General features: G+C 38.0%; 1 protein-coding gene across 50 annotated transcripts; it reads right to left on the minus strand.

Annotated features, from left to right (window-relative positions):
- Positions 1-6,355: 6,355 nt before the first annotated feature.
- Positions 6,356-17,408, minus strand: LOC104788540 (elongation factor G-1, mitochondrial-like). 50 transcript variants are annotated; one of them, XM_087452273.1, is made up of 49 exons: positions 17,009-17,408; positions 16,804-16,863; positions 16,600-16,664; positions 16,405-16,504; positions 16,110-16,201; positions 15,977-16,027; positions 15,720-15,815; positions 15,513-15,606; positions 15,347-15,420; positions 15,184-15,241; positions 14,924-15,022; positions 14,774-14,806; positions 14,544-14,641; positions 14,337-14,452; positions 14,185-14,228; positions 13,962-14,063; positions 13,802-13,878; positions 13,619-13,688; positions 13,255-13,479; positions 13,102-13,172; positions 12,968-13,017; positions 12,715-12,820; positions 12,528-12,601; positions 12,363-12,396; positions 12,180-12,213; positions 11,798-11,874; positions 11,567-11,686; positions 11,366-11,410; positions 11,195-11,271; positions 11,049-11,100; positions 10,770-10,851; positions 10,558-10,642; positions 10,316-10,471; positions 10,145-10,202; positions 9,979-10,062; positions 9,622-9,868; positions 9,428-9,517; positions 9,196-9,319; positions 9,022-9,110; positions 8,464-8,551; positions 8,298-8,363; positions 8,070-8,139; positions 7,884-7,962; positions 7,751-7,793; positions 7,549-7,598; positions 7,405-7,457; positions 7,228-7,313; positions 6,988-7,050; positions 6,356-6,773 (listed from the first exon to the last, which is right to left on the minus strand). In XM_087452273.1, exons 38-40 carry the CDS (start codon positions 9,283-9,285, stop codon positions 8,491-8,493), a joined length of 240 nt encoding a protein of 79 aa, XP_087308399.1. In that variant the 5' UTR covers positions 9,286-9,319; positions 9,428-9,517; positions 9,622-9,868; positions 9,979-10,062; positions 10,145-10,202; positions 10,316-10,471; positions 10,558-10,642; positions 10,770-10,851; positions 11,049-11,100; positions 11,195-11,271; positions 11,366-11,410; positions 11,567-11,686; positions 11,798-11,874; positions 12,180-12,213; positions 12,363-12,396; positions 12,528-12,601; positions 12,715-12,820; positions 12,968-13,017; positions 13,102-13,172; positions 13,255-13,479; positions 13,619-13,688; positions 13,802-13,878; positions 13,962-14,063; positions 14,185-14,228; positions 14,337-14,452; positions 14,544-14,641; positions 14,774-14,806; positions 14,924-15,022; positions 15,184-15,241; positions 15,347-15,420; positions 15,513-15,606; positions 15,720-15,815; positions 15,977-16,027; positions 16,110-16,201; positions 16,405-16,504; positions 16,600-16,664; positions 16,804-16,863; positions 17,009-17,408; the 3' UTR covers positions 6,356-6,773; positions 6,988-7,050; positions 7,228-7,313; positions 7,405-7,457; positions 7,549-7,598; positions 7,751-7,793; positions 7,884-7,962; positions 8,070-8,139; positions 8,298-8,363; positions 8,464-8,490. The 50 variants fall into 50 exon arrangements, with proteins under 50 accessions (XP_087308399.1, XP_087308407.1, XP_087308403.1 ...); XM_087452281.1 differs by having other exon boundaries at positions 9,428-9,551; XM_087452277.1 differs by having other exon boundaries at positions 12,180-12,238; positions 17,009-17,400.
- Positions 17,409-17,940: the final 532 nt, after the last annotated feature.

A 17,940-nucleotide genomic window follows, 5' to 3' on the forward strand; every position in this document is an offset into this window, starting at 1 on the left:
TGTCCATACTCCCGGATTAAATTATTAAGATCGAGGATTGGACATGACGTACGTAACATTGAGTTTTATATATTACGTGAATTTTATTTAGATTATCATGTAACCGAATAACCCACAAATTACTCGCCTACGAGTCTATGACATTGAGTTCGATCTTGTCTTTATACATGACACGATTACAAAGAGAGTCAATGACTCAATTATATGAAGAGTTAAATAGCATGACTATGGCGTTGAGTTCTTATTCAACATCTTTAGGGCATTAATGTAATTGTTTCAGTGGATTGGTTACTCGTACATAAAAATATTAAAGTAAGTAATTAAATTAATCAAGTTAAAACTTAGTATTTGGGTTGGACGGGGTTATGAGTTGTTGTTTATATGTTTTTGACAAATCGAAGTCTCTGACTAACCAATTAGCCCAATAAACTATCTTTGTCGGTGCTTTATTTGTATTTTAGTCATCCATCTAATATTTTGACGTCGGGACGACTATTGAGTAGACTGACATATCAAGTTGATACAAGGCGGCTATAACTGTATACATACCGGCCGGTCTGGTGGTACGGTTTTGTCGAGCCAAGCGAAGGGCTGTAGTATACTAGTATGGCTTTTTATTTCTTTTGGGCCCTAGAAGTTATAATCTGATTATAGACTTCGAACGACGGATTAGTTCGTCATGGGATCAGTCAGATGCTTTTTGATATATATACGAGCATATAATGTTAAAAAGTTTATGGAAAAAAAACCCCAATTAATTTTAAAGTTAGAAACATGAATTCCAGAGAATCCTCGTGCATAATTGTATTTAATGCATTCTGTAGATTAATAGTACTACATGATCAACAACTTTCATATTAATTATTAATCAGATTTTGTAAAAGACTAATTAAAAGTTGTCCACCAAACTCATACATTTTCTTTTTTTGAATATCGTCGTCTAGCTAGTTTGTTTAACTTTACATATTAATTGCCAAAAAACTACATTATTAAAGAGTCAATCAGGCATTTCACTCATGATATGTCTTTTGTTTGTTTTCAGAAAGTTATATTTTTATACTTTTTTTTCTTTTCACAAAGCTATATTTTTATACTTTTTTTTTTTGGTATTCAGCTATATTTTTATACTTAAAACTATATATATATATATAGTTTTTAATTTGATAATGTGCTTAATTATCTTCATCAACCCTATATATTTTATATACAAGCTGGCTGGAATCTTTGCCTTTCACTTTCCCCTTCCATCAATACGAGGTTCCTGCATGTTGAAACATCAAATGATACCACGTTAACTTTTATTATACGTCAATTTCCCTATTCACATTCAATGGAAACATATTGTACCAAATTTACAAATTCAAAAAAATGATATATACGATAGTACTATTTTTTTTGTCGTTCGATCCCATATAGAGGTTTTACTAACCATATACTATAGGTACGGTGAATTTATGAAGTGCCGTCAGACTTATTCCGACAATAATGATGTGTAGGAGACGACTTTTTTTCTTTAGATTATGAACGAACGATAAATAATTGAGGGAGAGACACAAAAATGTGAGAGGCGAAAGAGAAAACACAACAGCATATCATAATTAGTTTTTGTCGACCATGATATGTATATATATTGTACAACAGTATATAACTAAAGCTAAACATTTCCTTGTATATTCTTTACCAAAACACTAATATAAGCCAAAAATAACTTAAAGTGGTAGGTCATTTTCCATCATTTCTATATGCTCTCTCTTTTACTCTTTACAACCTTCACTCCAACAACAACACTTTGCATTTCACATTATTATAAGTTTACTATTTACTCTTTTTTCCCCTCACCAAATCATATACTACTAATTTATTATCCACTATAACATTTGTATATATATACATAGTCTAGGTTCAACGTACGTAAAGCATCGTAAGAAGGGATACAAATAACAACAGGAGGAAAACTATTATTTTTCCAGTTTTATAATAAAAGGGAAATTGAATTTTAAATTAGTAAGCAGACATGAAGCCAAAAATGGTGATAATTGTGTGGCTCATAAGTCATAGTTTGACTTGACACATTCACTTCATAGCGTAATCATTAGTCATCACAGTCCCTTCAACAGTTGGACGACCGATTAAGACAACGCTAATTGAACGGCTAAGATTTTTCCATATATAAAACACATTGGTACTTTATTTTTCATTTTTATTAGTCAAGTGAAAGGAAAACTTTACAAACCAAACCGGTTGATTAAAGATTAATTTGTTTTACCGATTTGTCCAATAAACCAGTTATGTTGGACATGGGCTGCGCCCAATATGCCACTCGGCTGAACAAGACAAGCTAACTGCAATTTCGGCCCGACGAAATTGGATGCAAGTCATTAATAATCCGTAAAAGGCAATCTCGGAAATTCACGACGGAAACCCTAGAAAACCTTCGGTCAACAGTCTACTATATAAAGAAACAGTACTCGTTGAGGAATAGATATCTGACTCGCGTACAATACCCCGAGAACAATACTTTGCGCCTAAGAACTGTTATTGATTTCTGTATAATTCTTTTTAGCTTCCGAGCTCGTCATTATTAACTTGTTAGTTCTCCTGTGAACTGACGAGCTCAATCTTGACTCGTTTTAGTGACAATCTCACGTCTTTATCGTTAATAAAAGAATCAACTTCACTCTTTTCCCAAAAATCCCTATTTACTTAGTGTTATGCAATCCCTAGTACAAACAATTGGCGCCCACCGTGGGGCAAGAGCAGAGCGCTTCTTTTTGACGAATCAATACCGACAGTCCTCACTTCCTCGAAGTTTCAAGATTCATGACGAACCCTAGCGACGATCTCAACAAAGCAACGGAGCAGCGATGGGGGCGAACGAAAACTTTCCCGCCTCTACCCTCCTCGACGATCTCAACCAAAGGCTCCTTGCCGAGCACGATCCCCCTGCCAGCGCCTGACGCGTCCTTCGAGCCTCTCGCAACTGCAAACGCCGGACCTGCCACTGACCAGCTGGTAACTAACGCCACCGCTCTCACCAACACTGCTGCTCACCCTAATGCTTTGCCTGTCCAAAGGAGCGGACTCGACGACCTGATGCAAGTCATACTCGATCGACGGTCAGGAAGTGCAACAAACGAACGGCTCGAACCAATCGTGGCGGCGCAGGAAGCATCGCAAAATCAAATCAGCAGGCTCCAGCGACGAAGGAGCGAGCGAGAACGACCCTGGCGATCAGCATGCAAATCCACCACGGTCCGTAGAAGAACGCTACGAAAGTCATAGACGCCCACCAGCGTCGATCATCGTAGGTTCCATTGATGAACGCCCTAGAGAAGTTCCATCCGAAGATCAAAACCGAACGCAGGGACTACGAAGCGGAAGCCCGCCGACCCCAAGGTTGCCAAGCCGACAGTCCGATGCAGATCTCAAGGACAAAACCATACGGCACCTTGAGATGATGGTCCAAGACCTCTCCTCGAGAGTCCACCGAGCAACGAGCCCGCCCAAATCTTGACCAAGTACTCGAAGAAGTCCAGCGCTCGCCGTTCACCGCAAGGATCTCTCGCGTTCGTTACGTGAACAAATTCATTCCGTATAATGGATTGGATGATCCAAAACCATTCCTAACTTCAATGAGTTTTGCTGTTAGCCGAGCTCACTTCAGCGAAGAAGAGTACAAAGCTGGCTGCTACCAGCTATTTGTCGAGAATCTAGCCCATGAAGCTATGGGTGGTTCTCCCGGTTCCTGCCGAACTCAATAGGGAGTTATCACGAGCTGACCACCGCTTTTCGCCGAACTCAATAAGGAGTTATCATGAAATCAACGTTTATGATTCGAGGTGCCTCAAATGCCGATCTCTGGAACATGTTTCAGCAAAACAACGAATCGCTCCAGGATTTCATGGAGAGGTTTAAAAGAATAGTCTCGAAACTCTCGATCGCTGACGATACATCGATATTAGCTCTCCGTAACACTCTAGCTCAAGGTTTCCGATTTAGAAAAAACATCATAATCCACGAGCCCCTGTCTCTGGACGACGCACTGCACCGCGCCAACAGGTACATCGAACTAGATGAAAAAAGTACATCGAGAGCGAACAGACCATTGCCAGAACCGCCAACCTCTAAGTCGGCCAAAGGAAAGGAAAAGGCACAGGACGAGCATCACGAGCCTCGTCAACACTTCGACAAGGAGTACGCTAACAAGCTGGAAAAAGCATAGAAAGCTCAAGCATTCACTGTTAGCAATCAAGACCCCCAAGTGTCATCATCGAAACCCTGGAGTAACAAATGGGTCCGAGACCATCGGGCAAGAGTGGAAAAAAATACTGCGAGTATCATAAGCGAGCAGGACATACCACAAAAGAATGCCGCACCCTCCAGCAAGTATTGCTCGACAAATTTAAAGAGAGCCAAATTGACGTCGAACACGAGCGACGACAAATAGCAGCCCACAGGAATAATCAATTTTTTAACCCTGAGAACGAGACCCCTGAGATCGAGAACCCATGGTTAAAAAATTAATTATCCCTGTGGGCTGCTATTTGTCGTCGCTCGTGTTCGACGTCAATTTGGCCCACTTTAAATTTGTCGAGCAATACTTGCTGGAGGATGCAGCATTCTTTTGTGGTATGCCCTGCTCGCTTATGGTACTCGCAGTACTTTTTTCCACTCTTGCCCGATGGGTCTCAGACCCATTTGTTACTCCAGGGATTCGATGATGACTCTTGGAGGTCTTGATTACTAACAGCGAATGCTTGAGCTTTCTTTGCTTTTTCCAGCTTATCAGCGTACTCCTTGTCGAAGTGTTGACGAGGCTCGTGATGCTCGTCCTATGTTTTTTTCTTTCCTTTGGGCGACTTAGAGGTTGGTGGTTCTGGCAATGATCTGTTCGCTCTCGATGCACTTTCTTCATCTAGCTCGATGTACATGTTGGCGCGGTGCAGTGCGTCGTCTAGAGACAGGGGCTCGTGGATTATGATGTCTTCTCTAAATCGAAAACCGTGAGCCAGAGCGTTACGGAGAGCTGATATCGTTGTATCGTCAGCGATCAAGAGTTTCGAGACTATTCTTTTAAACCTCTCCATGAAATCCCGGAGCGATTCGTTGTTTTGCTGAAACATGTTCTAGAGATCGGCATTCGAGGCACCTCGAATCATAAACGTGAAGAGGTGTTGGAGAAAAGCGGTGGTCAGCTCGTGATAACTCCCTATTGAGTTCGGCGCGAGCCGGGAGAACCACCCCAAAGCTTCATGGGCTAGATTCTCGACAAATAGCTGGCAATAGCCAGCTTCGTACTCCTTTTCGCTGAAGTGAGCTTGACTAATAGCAAAACTCATTGAAGTTAGGAATGGTTTTGGATCATCCAATCCATTATACGGAATGAACTTGAATTTGTTCACGTAACGAACACGAATACGAGAGATCCTTGAGGTGAACGGCGAGCGCTGAAATTCTTTGAGTACTCAGTCAAGATTTGGGGCGGAGCTCGTTGCTCGGTAGACTCTCGAGGAGAGGTCCTGGACCATCATCTCAAGACGCCGTATGGTTTCGTCCTTGAGATCTGCATCGGACTGTCGGCTCGGCAACGTTGGGTCAGCGGGCTTCCGCTTCGTCGTCCCTGCGTTCGGTTTTGATCTTCAGATAGAACTTCTCTGGGGCGTTCGTCAATGGAACCTACGATGATCAACGCTGGTGGGCGTCTATGACTTTCGTAGCGTTCTTCTACGGACAGAGGCGCGGGGGGCGGTGGATTCGCATGCTGATCGCCATGGTCGTTCTCGCTCCGGCGCTCACTCTTTTATCGCAAGAGCCTGCTGATTTGATTTTGCGATGCTTCCTACGCCGCCACGATTGCTTCGAACTGTTCGTTTGTTCACACTTCCTGACCGTCGAGTTGATCGAGTATGACTTGCATCAGGTCGTCGAATCCACTCCTTTGGACGGGCAATCCATTAAGGAGAGAGGCAGCCTTGGTGAGGACGGCGCTGAGGAGAGCGGCGACGTTAGTTAAACTGGTCGGTGGCAGGTCCGGGTCTGGCGTTTGCACCTGCGAGAGGCTCGAAGGGCGCGTCGGGCGCTGGCAGAGGGATCCTGCTCGACAAGAAGCCTTTGGTTGAGATTGTCGAGGAGGGTAGAGGCAGGACAGTTCGTGTTCTCGTTCGCCCCCATCGCTGCTCCGTCAGTTGCTCCGTTGCTTCGTTGAAATCGTCGCTAGAGTTCGTCATAAATCTTGAAACTTCAAGGAAGTGAGGACCGTCTATATTAATTTGTCAAAAAGAAGCGCTCTGCTTTTGCCCAACGGTGGACGCCAATTGTTTGTACTAGGGATTGCACAACACTAAGTAAATAAGAATTTTTGGGGGAAGAGTGAAATTGATTTTTTTATTAACGATAAAGACGTGAGGTCGTCACTAAAACGAGTCAAGATTAAGCTAACAAGCTAATAATGACAAGCTCGGAAGCTAAAAGGAATTATACAGAAAATAATAACAGTTCTTAGACGCAAAGTATTGCTCTAGAGGTATTGTACGCGAGTCAGATGTCTATTCCCCAACGAGTACTGTTTCTTTATATAGAGGACTGTTGACCGAGAGTTCTCTAGAGTTTCTGTCGTAAATTCCCGAGATTAGCCTTTACGGATTATTAATGATTTGCATCCAATTTTGTCGGGCTGAAATCGCAGTTAGTTTGTCTTGTTGGGCCTAGTGGCATATTGGGCGCAGCCCATGTCCAACAATAGTCCCTCCTTAGTCCAGAGAGGGTTAGTTTTTCTGCGATCGGGGGCGTTTCAACATTCGTTCAGGATTGATATCTTTTTAAGTGAAATCAACAATTTCAATAACATAAGTTGCCAACGATATCTATCTATTATCCGGAACCATCTCTTCCTATGTTTCATGCAAAGAATATTTTGAATGTCAACGTTATTATATGTGCCACAGCACACACTGCCAAGTAAGAGACAATAAGTGAGAAAGAACAAACCTCAAAAGCCGATACAGGCTCATCGTTTATAAATTTCTCTGTGAGTACATCATCAACTGTTTCCTGAGAAATGAAAATCAAAGGAAAACAACCATTATCAGTAACAAGCAAAACTTGATCTCCAACAGGAAATGGTTACCAATTGATCAAGTTAGCCATATACTACTAACTCAAAACGTTTTTAAAAAAAATGTATGAATATTATCATGTATATTGTTTGAGAGTAACTTAAACACAAACCTCAAGGGAATATTGACCAATGACCAGCTGGAGCAACGTAAGTAATATTCCCCATGGTGATTCATCAAAGTGTTCTCAAAGAAGGTCTGCATTCAAGAGTTACTTGACGTTCAGGAAGAACTGTTCCCAGTTTAAACAAGGGTAACACCACAGTAACTGAATATCACAGAAGGTTGCCTGGATATTGTAGCTTGATATAGCGTTTTAACTAGCTTTTCAGCCTCACCCACCTGAATCATTACAGAAAAATCAGTTAGTCTGTTTGAATTGTAAAAAATATTTCAAGAAGCCTTAGAGTACAGTGACAGAAAAAGCACACACCCATTTGTTGATATCAGGGGGTTGTAGCTGAAGATGGAGATGCTACGATTCTACATAAACAAGGATCAAAGAGAGGATTCTAGTATACAATTAATGCCTTATCCTGATATAGAAGCATATCACTTAAAAATCTACCAACATCACAGTCACCTTCCACATTTAATGATCAAACTAAAAGAAGAGAAAGAAGCAAGAAAGATACCTTATTCATGGACACTCCAACACCTAAAATATGAACACCATTGCTGACAGAAACAAGCAAAAGAGACATTAATAGATCAAGTCAAAATCCAGTCAATTAAAAAAAGAAAAGAAAAGAGATAGCTGACACATACCAAAGGGAAAGAGGAGGAAACAACTAAACAAACCACATGTCCAGCCTTGTGCATCAGAGGAGCCCAAACTTAGCAGATCCTAAAAGACATTCCAAAAAAGAAGTAAATCAGCGATCATAGCACCATCCACCAGAATCTACAAACAATATAAGGACAAGTAAAAGATCAAATTTATAAAAATCAAACCGTAGGAGGAGTAGTGAAAATTCAAAAGCGGGGATGATCGGATCATAAATAATAAGCTTCCAAAAACACCCTGCAAAACGAAGAAACTTACTTAGGGGAACAAATCAAATAATAAAAAAAAAGCAGAGAGGTCATCACTCATCAGTCACAACATTGATACTTATACAAGGATAAGTGACACGTATTTGGACATTTTCATTAAGATCGTCTTCCCTCTGAAAATAATACCTCTATGGCCTTTGTCCTGATGTTGATGAAATCTGGATCGAACTTCTCATAGAAAGATTCCAATGCCTAAAGAAGAAGAAAAAAAAAAAGCAACTCTTTATATACAAGATAAAGAATTTGAGAGAGCAAACCAAGACAGGTTTAAACTGAGAATATGCAAGCATACCGTTGAATACTTTGAGTAGGAAATCAACTAATTAACAGAGGAATAATGTTTTCTCTGGGTAAGCGGTTTTGTCCAAACCCCAGAAGACCTGCAGAAGAAAAGGAAAAAGATAAACAAACACATATTGTCTATCTTAATCGAGATATATGAATATGTACATCTACAATAGAAGAAGTAATTAGCGAGATAATTACGTGCACAATACTAAGGGCTGCAGAAGTAATTAAAATTAATCAATTCAAATTATTTTAAAATAAAATAGGAAATTGTATTCATGTCAGGGACCAGAAAACTAAATTTCTTCAGTGTAGTTAGGTATAAATTTAGGCACAAGACTTCATGGCGTTAAAAATCTAAAAGCAATACTAAGATCCAACAACTAACCTTAAATTCTTTTTCCAGTATTGACATTTATGATAAAATCACCCTTCATAAACTCTTCTTGATCAACAACCAAAAAACATGATTTAGCATTCACAACATGACGGAAGGGCACAAAATACTTTGAACATTTTGAAAGCATCCCATATATAATCAAGAGGGAGATTCAGCATTTACCTCAAATATGTCAGCTGACCAAAACGACCCTCCATTAGTTTAAAAGCAAGCGCCACAAGAGGTCCATCTGGAGATCCAGCCAAGGTTACCTGAAAATCATTCCTTTAATTTAGAACCGGCATATTTATCCTACAAAACAAAATTACAAATTACAAAATAACCTGAAAATCATACCTTTAGATAGAGAGGCTCATCGTTTAGATCATCAACTTCAGAGACTGTTTCAAACGTTTCTCGCCTCTTGTCTGCAACCAAACCTTCCATATCAGCAGGAATATCACCAGCCAGAACATTTTCACTGCAATTTACAGATAATCAAAATGTCACAACATATAACATATACATTTGTCCCAACTACAACATAAGGAAATATATTTAACACAAAAAAAAGAAATTAGCTTCTCACTTGAATAAGGTCTATAAGACCCTGGAAAGCTTCTTCTAGACCAATGGGCATTTGCACAGCTGCACTATGATGTAAGAGCTTAGCTATTGCCTAGTGAAGTAAGAGAAAAAATCTTATGACAGACCTGAAATTGGGAATATCTTATGAGGAAAGCAACTAAATATTCATTTGTAAGTAGCAACAAAAATATTCACCTGCTGCTGTGTCAATCATGTCGTCCAGTCCACCATTATAGCTGGAAATAAAAAGAAAAAAAGAACACAAAATCCAAAGTAAAATCTACAATTAATTACAGAAGAACATAGATAAACATAAACTGGTGGTAAGACAAGTGGCGTTTGAAACTGGAATCTGAGTTATAATGGCAAAATACAAGGACGCGTCTTTGCTTCGTTATAAATCTCCCAAGTAACAACAACATAGGCAACCAAAAACTCCATCCTGGAAAAACACCAAATCTTAAAATCCACATTTACAGAAACAAGAGGTCATAGGCAATCAAATCTTATATATATATATTAGAATAAGAGAAGAGTGTTTAAAATTGGAACCTGATGATGTCAAACAAAGCAGCAGACACAATCGCGTTCGTTCGTTAGTTGTAGCTTCTTCATACGGTTTTTTGCAATCTGTTTCTGTAAGAGAAAGAGAGAAAGTGAGAATTTCAAACAAGAAGAAGAAGAAGGATGGGAAAGAGAGTGAGATCAGAGAGAGTACCAAATTTGAATTCCGACTTGCTTCTCCTCCGGCGCGGCCAAGACAAAGAAGAGAAGACCTAACAACCGGTTGTGTTAAAAAAAAAAGGAATTAAAATTAAATAATAAGATGACCGGAGAAAACCGGGTATGGTTATCTAATTTAAAAAAAAAAAAAAAAAGAGACACGTACCGGTATTTGAAGTTAAAGAATGAGAGTAACAAACAAACAACAAACCCTTGTGCTTGGTGGGTGGTCTCTTCGTTGCTCTTATGCTGATGGACTGTTGTTGTTTGGTAAAGAAAAAGCCCATTCGTTGTTGTCCGAAGCCCACATGTCTCGTTGATTCTGTTAACACGAAAAACGAAAATAAAAAAATAAGAGAACCGGAAGGTTGTTGGTTATCAAACAAAACGAGACTACGAGACACGTACCGGTGCGTTGGGAACAAGTAACAAACCGGCTTTGGGATGGCCTCTTCCGCCGTCGAACCTGTAGGTCCGCCGCCACGTTGCTAACCTGAAAAAATCGACGAAGAAGACAAAGATTCATCATCATATACAAAATAAAATAAAATCAGAGACGCATACAGATTAAGAAGATGTGAAATCAAACCGAAGAAGAATTAAACAAGTAAAAAGCAAACCGTATGAGGATGAGGAGTGAAAATTCAGAAGCGGGTGGAGTTAGCGCCTCCATTGATTCGCTTCCAACAAAAACACAAACACCTGCAAAGACGAACAATAATAAACTTAATTAATTATTTAGGGGAACCAAAACCAAAATTATGTAACTAGAGATTGAAGAAGAAGAAGAAATAAAAAAACAGAGAGAGGTAAAAGCAATTGAGACTATAATGGGAAGAAAGTAAAACAAAATCTCAGTCTTCACTAATGGATTGTGGTGTTGATGATAGAAAGAAAACCATAAAGCAGTCTTGAGTCATCTTCTTCAACATTCTTCAAACCATCCCCGATCTGCACATATAAAAATTAAGAGAAACCATCGTTAGTAATCAAGTCTGAATTTAAACAACAACATCAATGAGAAATTCATAAAGAAGGTTGATACCTGCTCAAAACACTTGTTTCGTTAAAGCAATAGAAGATGTCTCTGTGTGATGTGGCTTGGTTACATGTCTCTGTGATCTGCTCAGTTAAGCAGAAGAACCATCGTTAGTATTAGAGAGATAAGAGACAAAGTTGAAAACGTAAATCCCAAGGGTGAAAAGAAACTGAATACCTATTTAGACGATGCCTCTCTCTGTGTGAGCTGACGGGTTTGTTCCTGCAAGAGAGAAGAAAATAGATCAGTTGCTGCTTAGTAGAGTAAGCAAAACAGAGTCAATAAGCAAATTTCCAACAATAAGAAGAAACAAAAGGAAAATATCTCAGTCTACTACACTACACTAGACTTAAAAAGGATTTGTTGAAGCGAAACCACCTCAAGCAGTCAGAGTCTTCTTCATCATCGTTAAAGGGAAGAAAGTGAACCCTGAAACAATAAACAAAACCTTAAGCAGTCTGAGTCGTCTTCTTCACCATTCTTCAAACCATCTCTGATCTGCACATACATAGAATAAGAAATCAGATGATAGAAACGCCAAAGTGAAAACCCTAAAAGAATTTCAAAAGCTTTTTTACTTGGTCGTCGTCATATCAGTCTAACACTTACGGATTGTGGTGTTGATGACAGAAACAAAACCTTAAGCAGTGTGAGTCTTCTTCTTCTTCATCGTTATTCAAACTGATCTGCACACAGAGAATTAGAAGAAACCATCGTTAGTTATCAAAGTCTGTAATTAAAATAATACCTTCACAATATCCCCTTGCCATTGTTTAAAGACAAAAAAGAACAAGTTCCAGATTCACATAGTTACGAGTCTGTTCTAAAGTGATGAAGACTAAAAAAACGCATCAGCATCTGTAATAATGGGAACCCTGCATATATCATCTTCCATCCAATCCATATAGAGAAACAACAAACAAACAAACAAAACCAAAATATCTCAGTCTACACTTTTCAGTATTGCAACATGTGCAGAAAATATATGTACCTTAGGCAGCAGCATCCTCTTTCCGCTTCAGATCCTACAGAGGCAAAAGATATCATCAACTGAAAACAAATGATACACAAGAGAGAGACACATCACACATATTATAAGTTACATATAACACTGAATTCAAATCTTCTGAGTAGCAGTATTGCAACAGGTGCAGAAAAGATATTAGATGTGTACCTTGTGCAGCAGCATCCTCTCTCCGCTTCAGATCCTACACAAAGGCAAAATAAGAATCAACCGGAAAAAAAAGATACACAAGACAAAGACACCAATCATAAGTTGCATGTAACACTAAATTCAAATTCTCCAAATAACAGTACTACAAAAGGTGCATGTTGTTACCGTGAGAGAGCACGCCCCTCGGCCAAGTTTTTATTATGAAACTGCGTTCATTCTTCAAACCATATCTTTCTGTTCTGCACATAAAATCAGAAAAGCCATCGTTAATCTTTGAAGTCCGAAACAATGAACAACCTAAATCGCAAGTGTGTAAGTATTAAAATCCAAGTGAAAAGAAGTTTCATAATACCTGCTTAGTTAGACACTTCATTAGTTAAAGCAATAGAAGATGTCCCTCTGTAATGCAGGCTGGTTACTTAGCCCTCCCTTGCCATAGTTTAAGGATGATGAAATTCCTGCAAGAGAAAACAAAAAAAAAGAATAAGTTAGATAAATAAAACAGATTCACATAATTAATGAGTCTAAAGTGATGAAGACTAGAAAAAAGGCAATCATCATCCGTAATAAAGGCAAGAAAGTGAACCCTGAAACAACAAACAAACCTTGAGCAGTCTGAGTCGTCTTCTTAATAATTCTTGAAACCATCTCTGATCTGCACATAAGAATTAGAATAAACCATCGTTAGTTATCAAGTTTGAATGAAAGCAGCAACATGAATGAAAACCATGAACAAAACCTAACGCCTGAAAGTCTGTTAATGATAGTGGTGACGACAATTCTAGGACACCTTCCAATAGACTGGCTGCACTGAAAAAATAAAACTATTGGTTGAATAAACTTGAAACAGAACAAAGTAAAGAAAGGAAGAGAAGACATTGAGATTACTTACAAAGCAAGAAGAGGATTTTTTCCATCGGAGGTAAAGGAACCATATAATATCTCAATCTAGAGAACCGCAGCAACACAACACGAACCATAAAAGAAAACATATATCAGTATTTCTATCCGATCTGAATTGTTGCTGCGGTTCATTACTTAAAGCAATTGAAGATGTCTCCCTGTATTGCAGGATGGTTACTTAGCCCTCCCTTGCCATTGTTTAAAGATAAAAATCCTACAAAAGAGAAAGAAAAAAATAATGAGTTCCTGGTAGATTAATAAAACAGATTCACATCGTTAATGGGACTGTTCTAAAGTGATGAAGACTAAAAAAAAAAGCCATCATCATCCGTAATAAAGGGAAGAAAGTGTACCTTGAAACAACAAACAAAACCTTAAGCAGTCTGAGTCGTCTTTTTCACCATTCTTCAAACCATCTCTGATCTGCACGTATATAGAATAAGAAATCAGATGATAGAAACGCCAAAGTGAAAATCCTAAAAGAATTTCAAAACATTTTTTACTTGGTCGTCGTCAAATCAGTCTAACACACTTACGGATTGTGGTGTTGATGACAGAAACAAAACCTTAAGCAGTGTGAGTCTTCTTCTTCTTCATCGTTATTCAAACTGACCTGCACAAAGAGAATTAGAAGAAACCATCGTTAGTTATCAAAGTCTGTAATTAAAATCCAAGTGAAAAGAAGCTTCATAATACCTGCTTAGTTAGACATTTATTTTGTTAAAGCAATTGAAGATGTCTCTCTGTATGCTGGCTGGTTACTTAGCCCTCCCTTGCCGGTGTTTAAAGATGAAATTCCTGCAAGAGAAAGAAAAGATAATAATAAGTTCCTGGTAGATTAACATAACAGATACATTATGCTATGATCAGTCTGTTCTATTTTACTAAGGGATTGTGGTGTTGATGATAGAAACAAAACCTTAACCAATCTGAGTCTACTTCTTCATCGTTATCCAAACTGATCTGCTCATAGATAAATAAGAAGAAGAGACCATCGTTAGTTAATCTGTAAGAGCCAAATTGAATTGAAAACCCTAAAAACAAAAAACAAAAACCCATGAATTTAAAGACCTTGTTTACTTGGTCCTCGTCAAATCAGATGATAGAAACGTCATGGAAATGAACATGTAACGTCGTCCTCCTCCAATCATCCATCACTTGCCCAGCGTATCCTCCAGCTAATTCATCTGAGAGTTAGAAGACAAGAGACGAGACTAAGGTGATGTACGTTTTATATTATCAATGAAAAAAATTAAACAAGAAGAAAATTGTACTTACACGAAGAGGGTTTTTACTATTCTTGTTGTTAGGGTCATCATCATCCGCGGGTCAGAACTTCAAATTTTGACTCACTTTCGCCTTAACAACAATTCCGGCTACAATGAAAGGTAATATAAGAGCAAATCAGATGCCGATAAACACGGAAATAAAGCTATCCATAACAGACATAGACACATATCCTAAAATGCAATTCCTCAAAGTAAACCATCAACTGAAAAGATATGTACCTTGTGCAGCAACATCCTCTTTCCGCTTAGATCCTACACAGAGGCAAAATAAACCATCAACTGAAGACAAAAGATACACAAGACAGAGACACAAATCATAAGTTGCACAAAAACACTGAATTCAAATACTCATAGGTGGAGAAACGATACCTTGTGAAGCTACGTACCTGCTTAGAAACTTCCGTTGAAGCTATTGAATATGTCTCATGCATGCTGGTTAGTCCTTGCCATTGTTTGAAGATTTAGTTTCTGCAAAAGTAAGAACCAAAAAAAAAAGGATTAGAATTGGCTGCATTGAATATAAACCAAAAAGGAAAAAAGAAGATTACTATTGGTTGAGTAAACTTGAAACAGAACAAAGTAAAGAAAGGAAGAGAGGTAACTGAGATTAGTAATCTCAAATTACTTACAGAGAAAACAGAGAATTTTCCTCCATTCATTCTAGAGACCAAACCACATACCTCCGATCTGCACATTGAATAAGAAGATTACTATTGGTTGAGTAAACTTGAAAGAGAAGAAAGTAAAGAAAGGAAGAGAGGTAACTGAGATTAGTAATATCAGATTACTTACAGAGAAAACAGAGCATTTTTCTCCATCGGAGGAAAAGGAACTTCATTCTTCAAACCAAACAACATACCTCCGATCTGCACATTGAATCAGAAGATTACTATTGGTTAAGTAAAGAAAGGAAGAGAGGATATAGAGATTACTTAGAGAGCAAGAAGAGAAATTTTACCATCGGAGGAAAGAATCAGAACCGTGAGCACGCCCCTCGGCCAAGTTTTTATAATGAAAGTTGCATTCATTCTTCAAATCATACCTCTCTGGATCTGCACAATGAATCAGAAATCAATCGTTAATTTTTATTAAGTCTGAAGAGACAACAAAAATCGCAAGTGTATAAATATTAAAATCCAAGTGAAAAGAAGATTCACAATAATACCTGCTTAGTTAGACACATCTTTTGTTAAAGCAATAGAAGATTCCTGTCTTCCTGTATGCAGGCTGGTTACTTGGCCAATGTTTAAAGATGAAAGTCCTGAAAGAGAAAGAAAAAATAATGAGTTCATGGTAGATTAACAAAACAGATTCATTAAGCTATGACCAATCTGTTCTAATTAAGTGAAGAAGACTAGAAAAAGGCATCATCATCATCGGTTACAATGGGAAGAAAGAGAGCCCTGAAACAACAAACAAAACCTTAAACAGTCTTGAGTCGTCTTCTTCATCATTCTTCAAACCATCTCTGATCTGCACATAATAGAATAAGAATTAGATGATAGAAACGCCAAAGTGAAAACACTAAAAACAAAAAAACCAAGAATATCAAAACCTTTATTACTTGGCTGTCGTCAAATCAGTCTAATACTTATGGTGTCGGGGCAGTGTGAGTCTTCTTCCTCTTCATCGTTGATTCAAACTGATCTGCACAAAGAGGGAAATTAGAAGAAACCATAGTTAGTTATCAAGTCTCTGAAAGTCCGAATTACATAATTCATACTTCAAACCATTGATCTGCACATAGAGAATTAAGAAGAAGAAGCATCGTTGGTTAAATTTGTAAGAGCCAAATTGAAAACCCTCAAAAGGAATCATCATCCGTAGTAATAATTGGGAAGAAAGTGAACCATTCTCTCGGTCTTCACTTATGGATTGTGGTGCTGATGATAGAAAGAAAACCCTAAGCAGTATTGAGTATCCTTCATCATTCTTCAAACCATCTCCGATCTGCACATATAAAAATTAGGAGAAACCATTGTTAGTTATCAAGTCTGAATTTAAACAACAACATCAATAAGAAATTCATAAAGAAGGTTGATTACCTGCTTAAACACTCCTTTCGTCAAAGAAATAGAAGACGTCTCTGTGTGATCTGACGGGTTTGTTCCTGCAAGAGAGAAGAGAATAGATCAGTTAGCTTCTTAGTAGAGCAAACAAAACAGAGTCAATAAGCAAACTCCAATCCAAAAGGATTGCAAACAATATAAGAAGAAACAAAAGGATTTTGTTGAAGCGAAAGAATCCACCTCAAGGAGTCAAGAGTCTTCTTCTTCGTCTTCACCTTCAAAGTTCAAACCATGTCAGACCTGCACAACATATAATAAGAAACCATCATCGTTCGCTAGTTTACAAAAGTCTGAAAAATAGAAACCCTAAAAAAAAAAAAAAAAGAAATCCCCAAACCAAAATATTATGTAAACCCTAAAATAAAATCCCCAAAGTATGAATTACATCGTTTGGCGTTTATAATTGAAACCACGACCCGCAAATAGAGAGAATTAGAAGATGGTTTGTTGCGATGTCCGTTGTTGTTGTTTGAGTCATCATCAACACTAACCCTAATTTGTGTTCTTCCTCCTTCTTCAAAAATCATCATCGACGAGAGCGCTTGATGACGAGGGAGACCCAACGCCGTTAGCTAGAGAACGCTCTCTCTCTCTCTCACTCTCTCTCTCTCGCTCAAACTTTTTTTTTGTTTTTTTTTTTTTTTTTCTATTTGGTGAAGAAGAAGTATTGTTGAGATATTTATAAGAAATATCTGATATGGAAATATGGAAATTTTACTTTTTTCTATTTCTATACGTTATTGAAAGAAAAAGAAAAAAATGAAAATTAGGGAAAAACAAAATTTAGTTTTTGAACTATTAATGACCTTTGTAGAAGAACTATGATCGTTCCCTTCTAGAAGCATATGTTAACTTTTAAATACAACTCCTCTTAGGCTTGTATAACTACTAGAGTCCACCACTCCTTAATTTCACGAAGCCCAATTTAAAAGCCCAACTTAAAAGCCCACCAGAACTGATTCTTTGATTATCAAGATTCACAAAAATAATTGAGGGAGAGACACAAAAATTTGAGAGGCAAAAGAGAAAACACAACAGCATATCATAATTAGTTTTTGTCGACCATGATATGTATGTATTGTACAACAGTATATAACTAAAGCTAAACATTTCCTTGTATAAAACACTACTAATATAAGCCAAAAATAACTCAAAGTGGTAGGTCATTTTCCATCATTTCTAATGCTCTCTCTTTTACTCTTTACAACCTTCACTCCAACAACAACACCTTGCATTTCACATTATTATTATTTGTTTACTGTTTACTATTTTTATTTTTATTTTTTTATTTATGTTTACTACTTTTTTTTCCCCTGA

The sequence above is a fragment of the Camelina sativa genome, chromosome 5, assembly GCF_030686135.1.
Source record: "Camelina sativa cultivar CO46 ecotype springtype chromosome 5, ASM3068613v1".
Taxonomy (NCBI): Eukaryota; Viridiplantae; Streptophyta; class Magnoliopsida; order Brassicales; family Brassicaceae; genus Camelina; species Camelina sativa.

What these genes read in the sequence shown, in the direction of transcription:
- LOC104788540 (XM_087452286.1), bottom strand. Translation starts at nt 9,285, where the DNA reads ATGGAAGGTTTGGTTGCAGACAAGAGGCGAGAAACGTTTGAAACAGTC. An exon ending in ATGAGCCTCTCTATCTAAAG is followed by an intron (nt 9,111 to 9,195) that starts GTATGATTTTCA and finishes AATGATTTTCAG; the next exon opens with GTAACCTTGGCTGGATCTCC. An exon ending in GGTCAGCTGACATATTTGAG is followed by an intron (nt 8,552 to 9,021) that starts GTAAATGCTGAA and finishes TTTCTTCTGCAG; the next exon opens with GTCTTCTGGGGTTTGGACAA.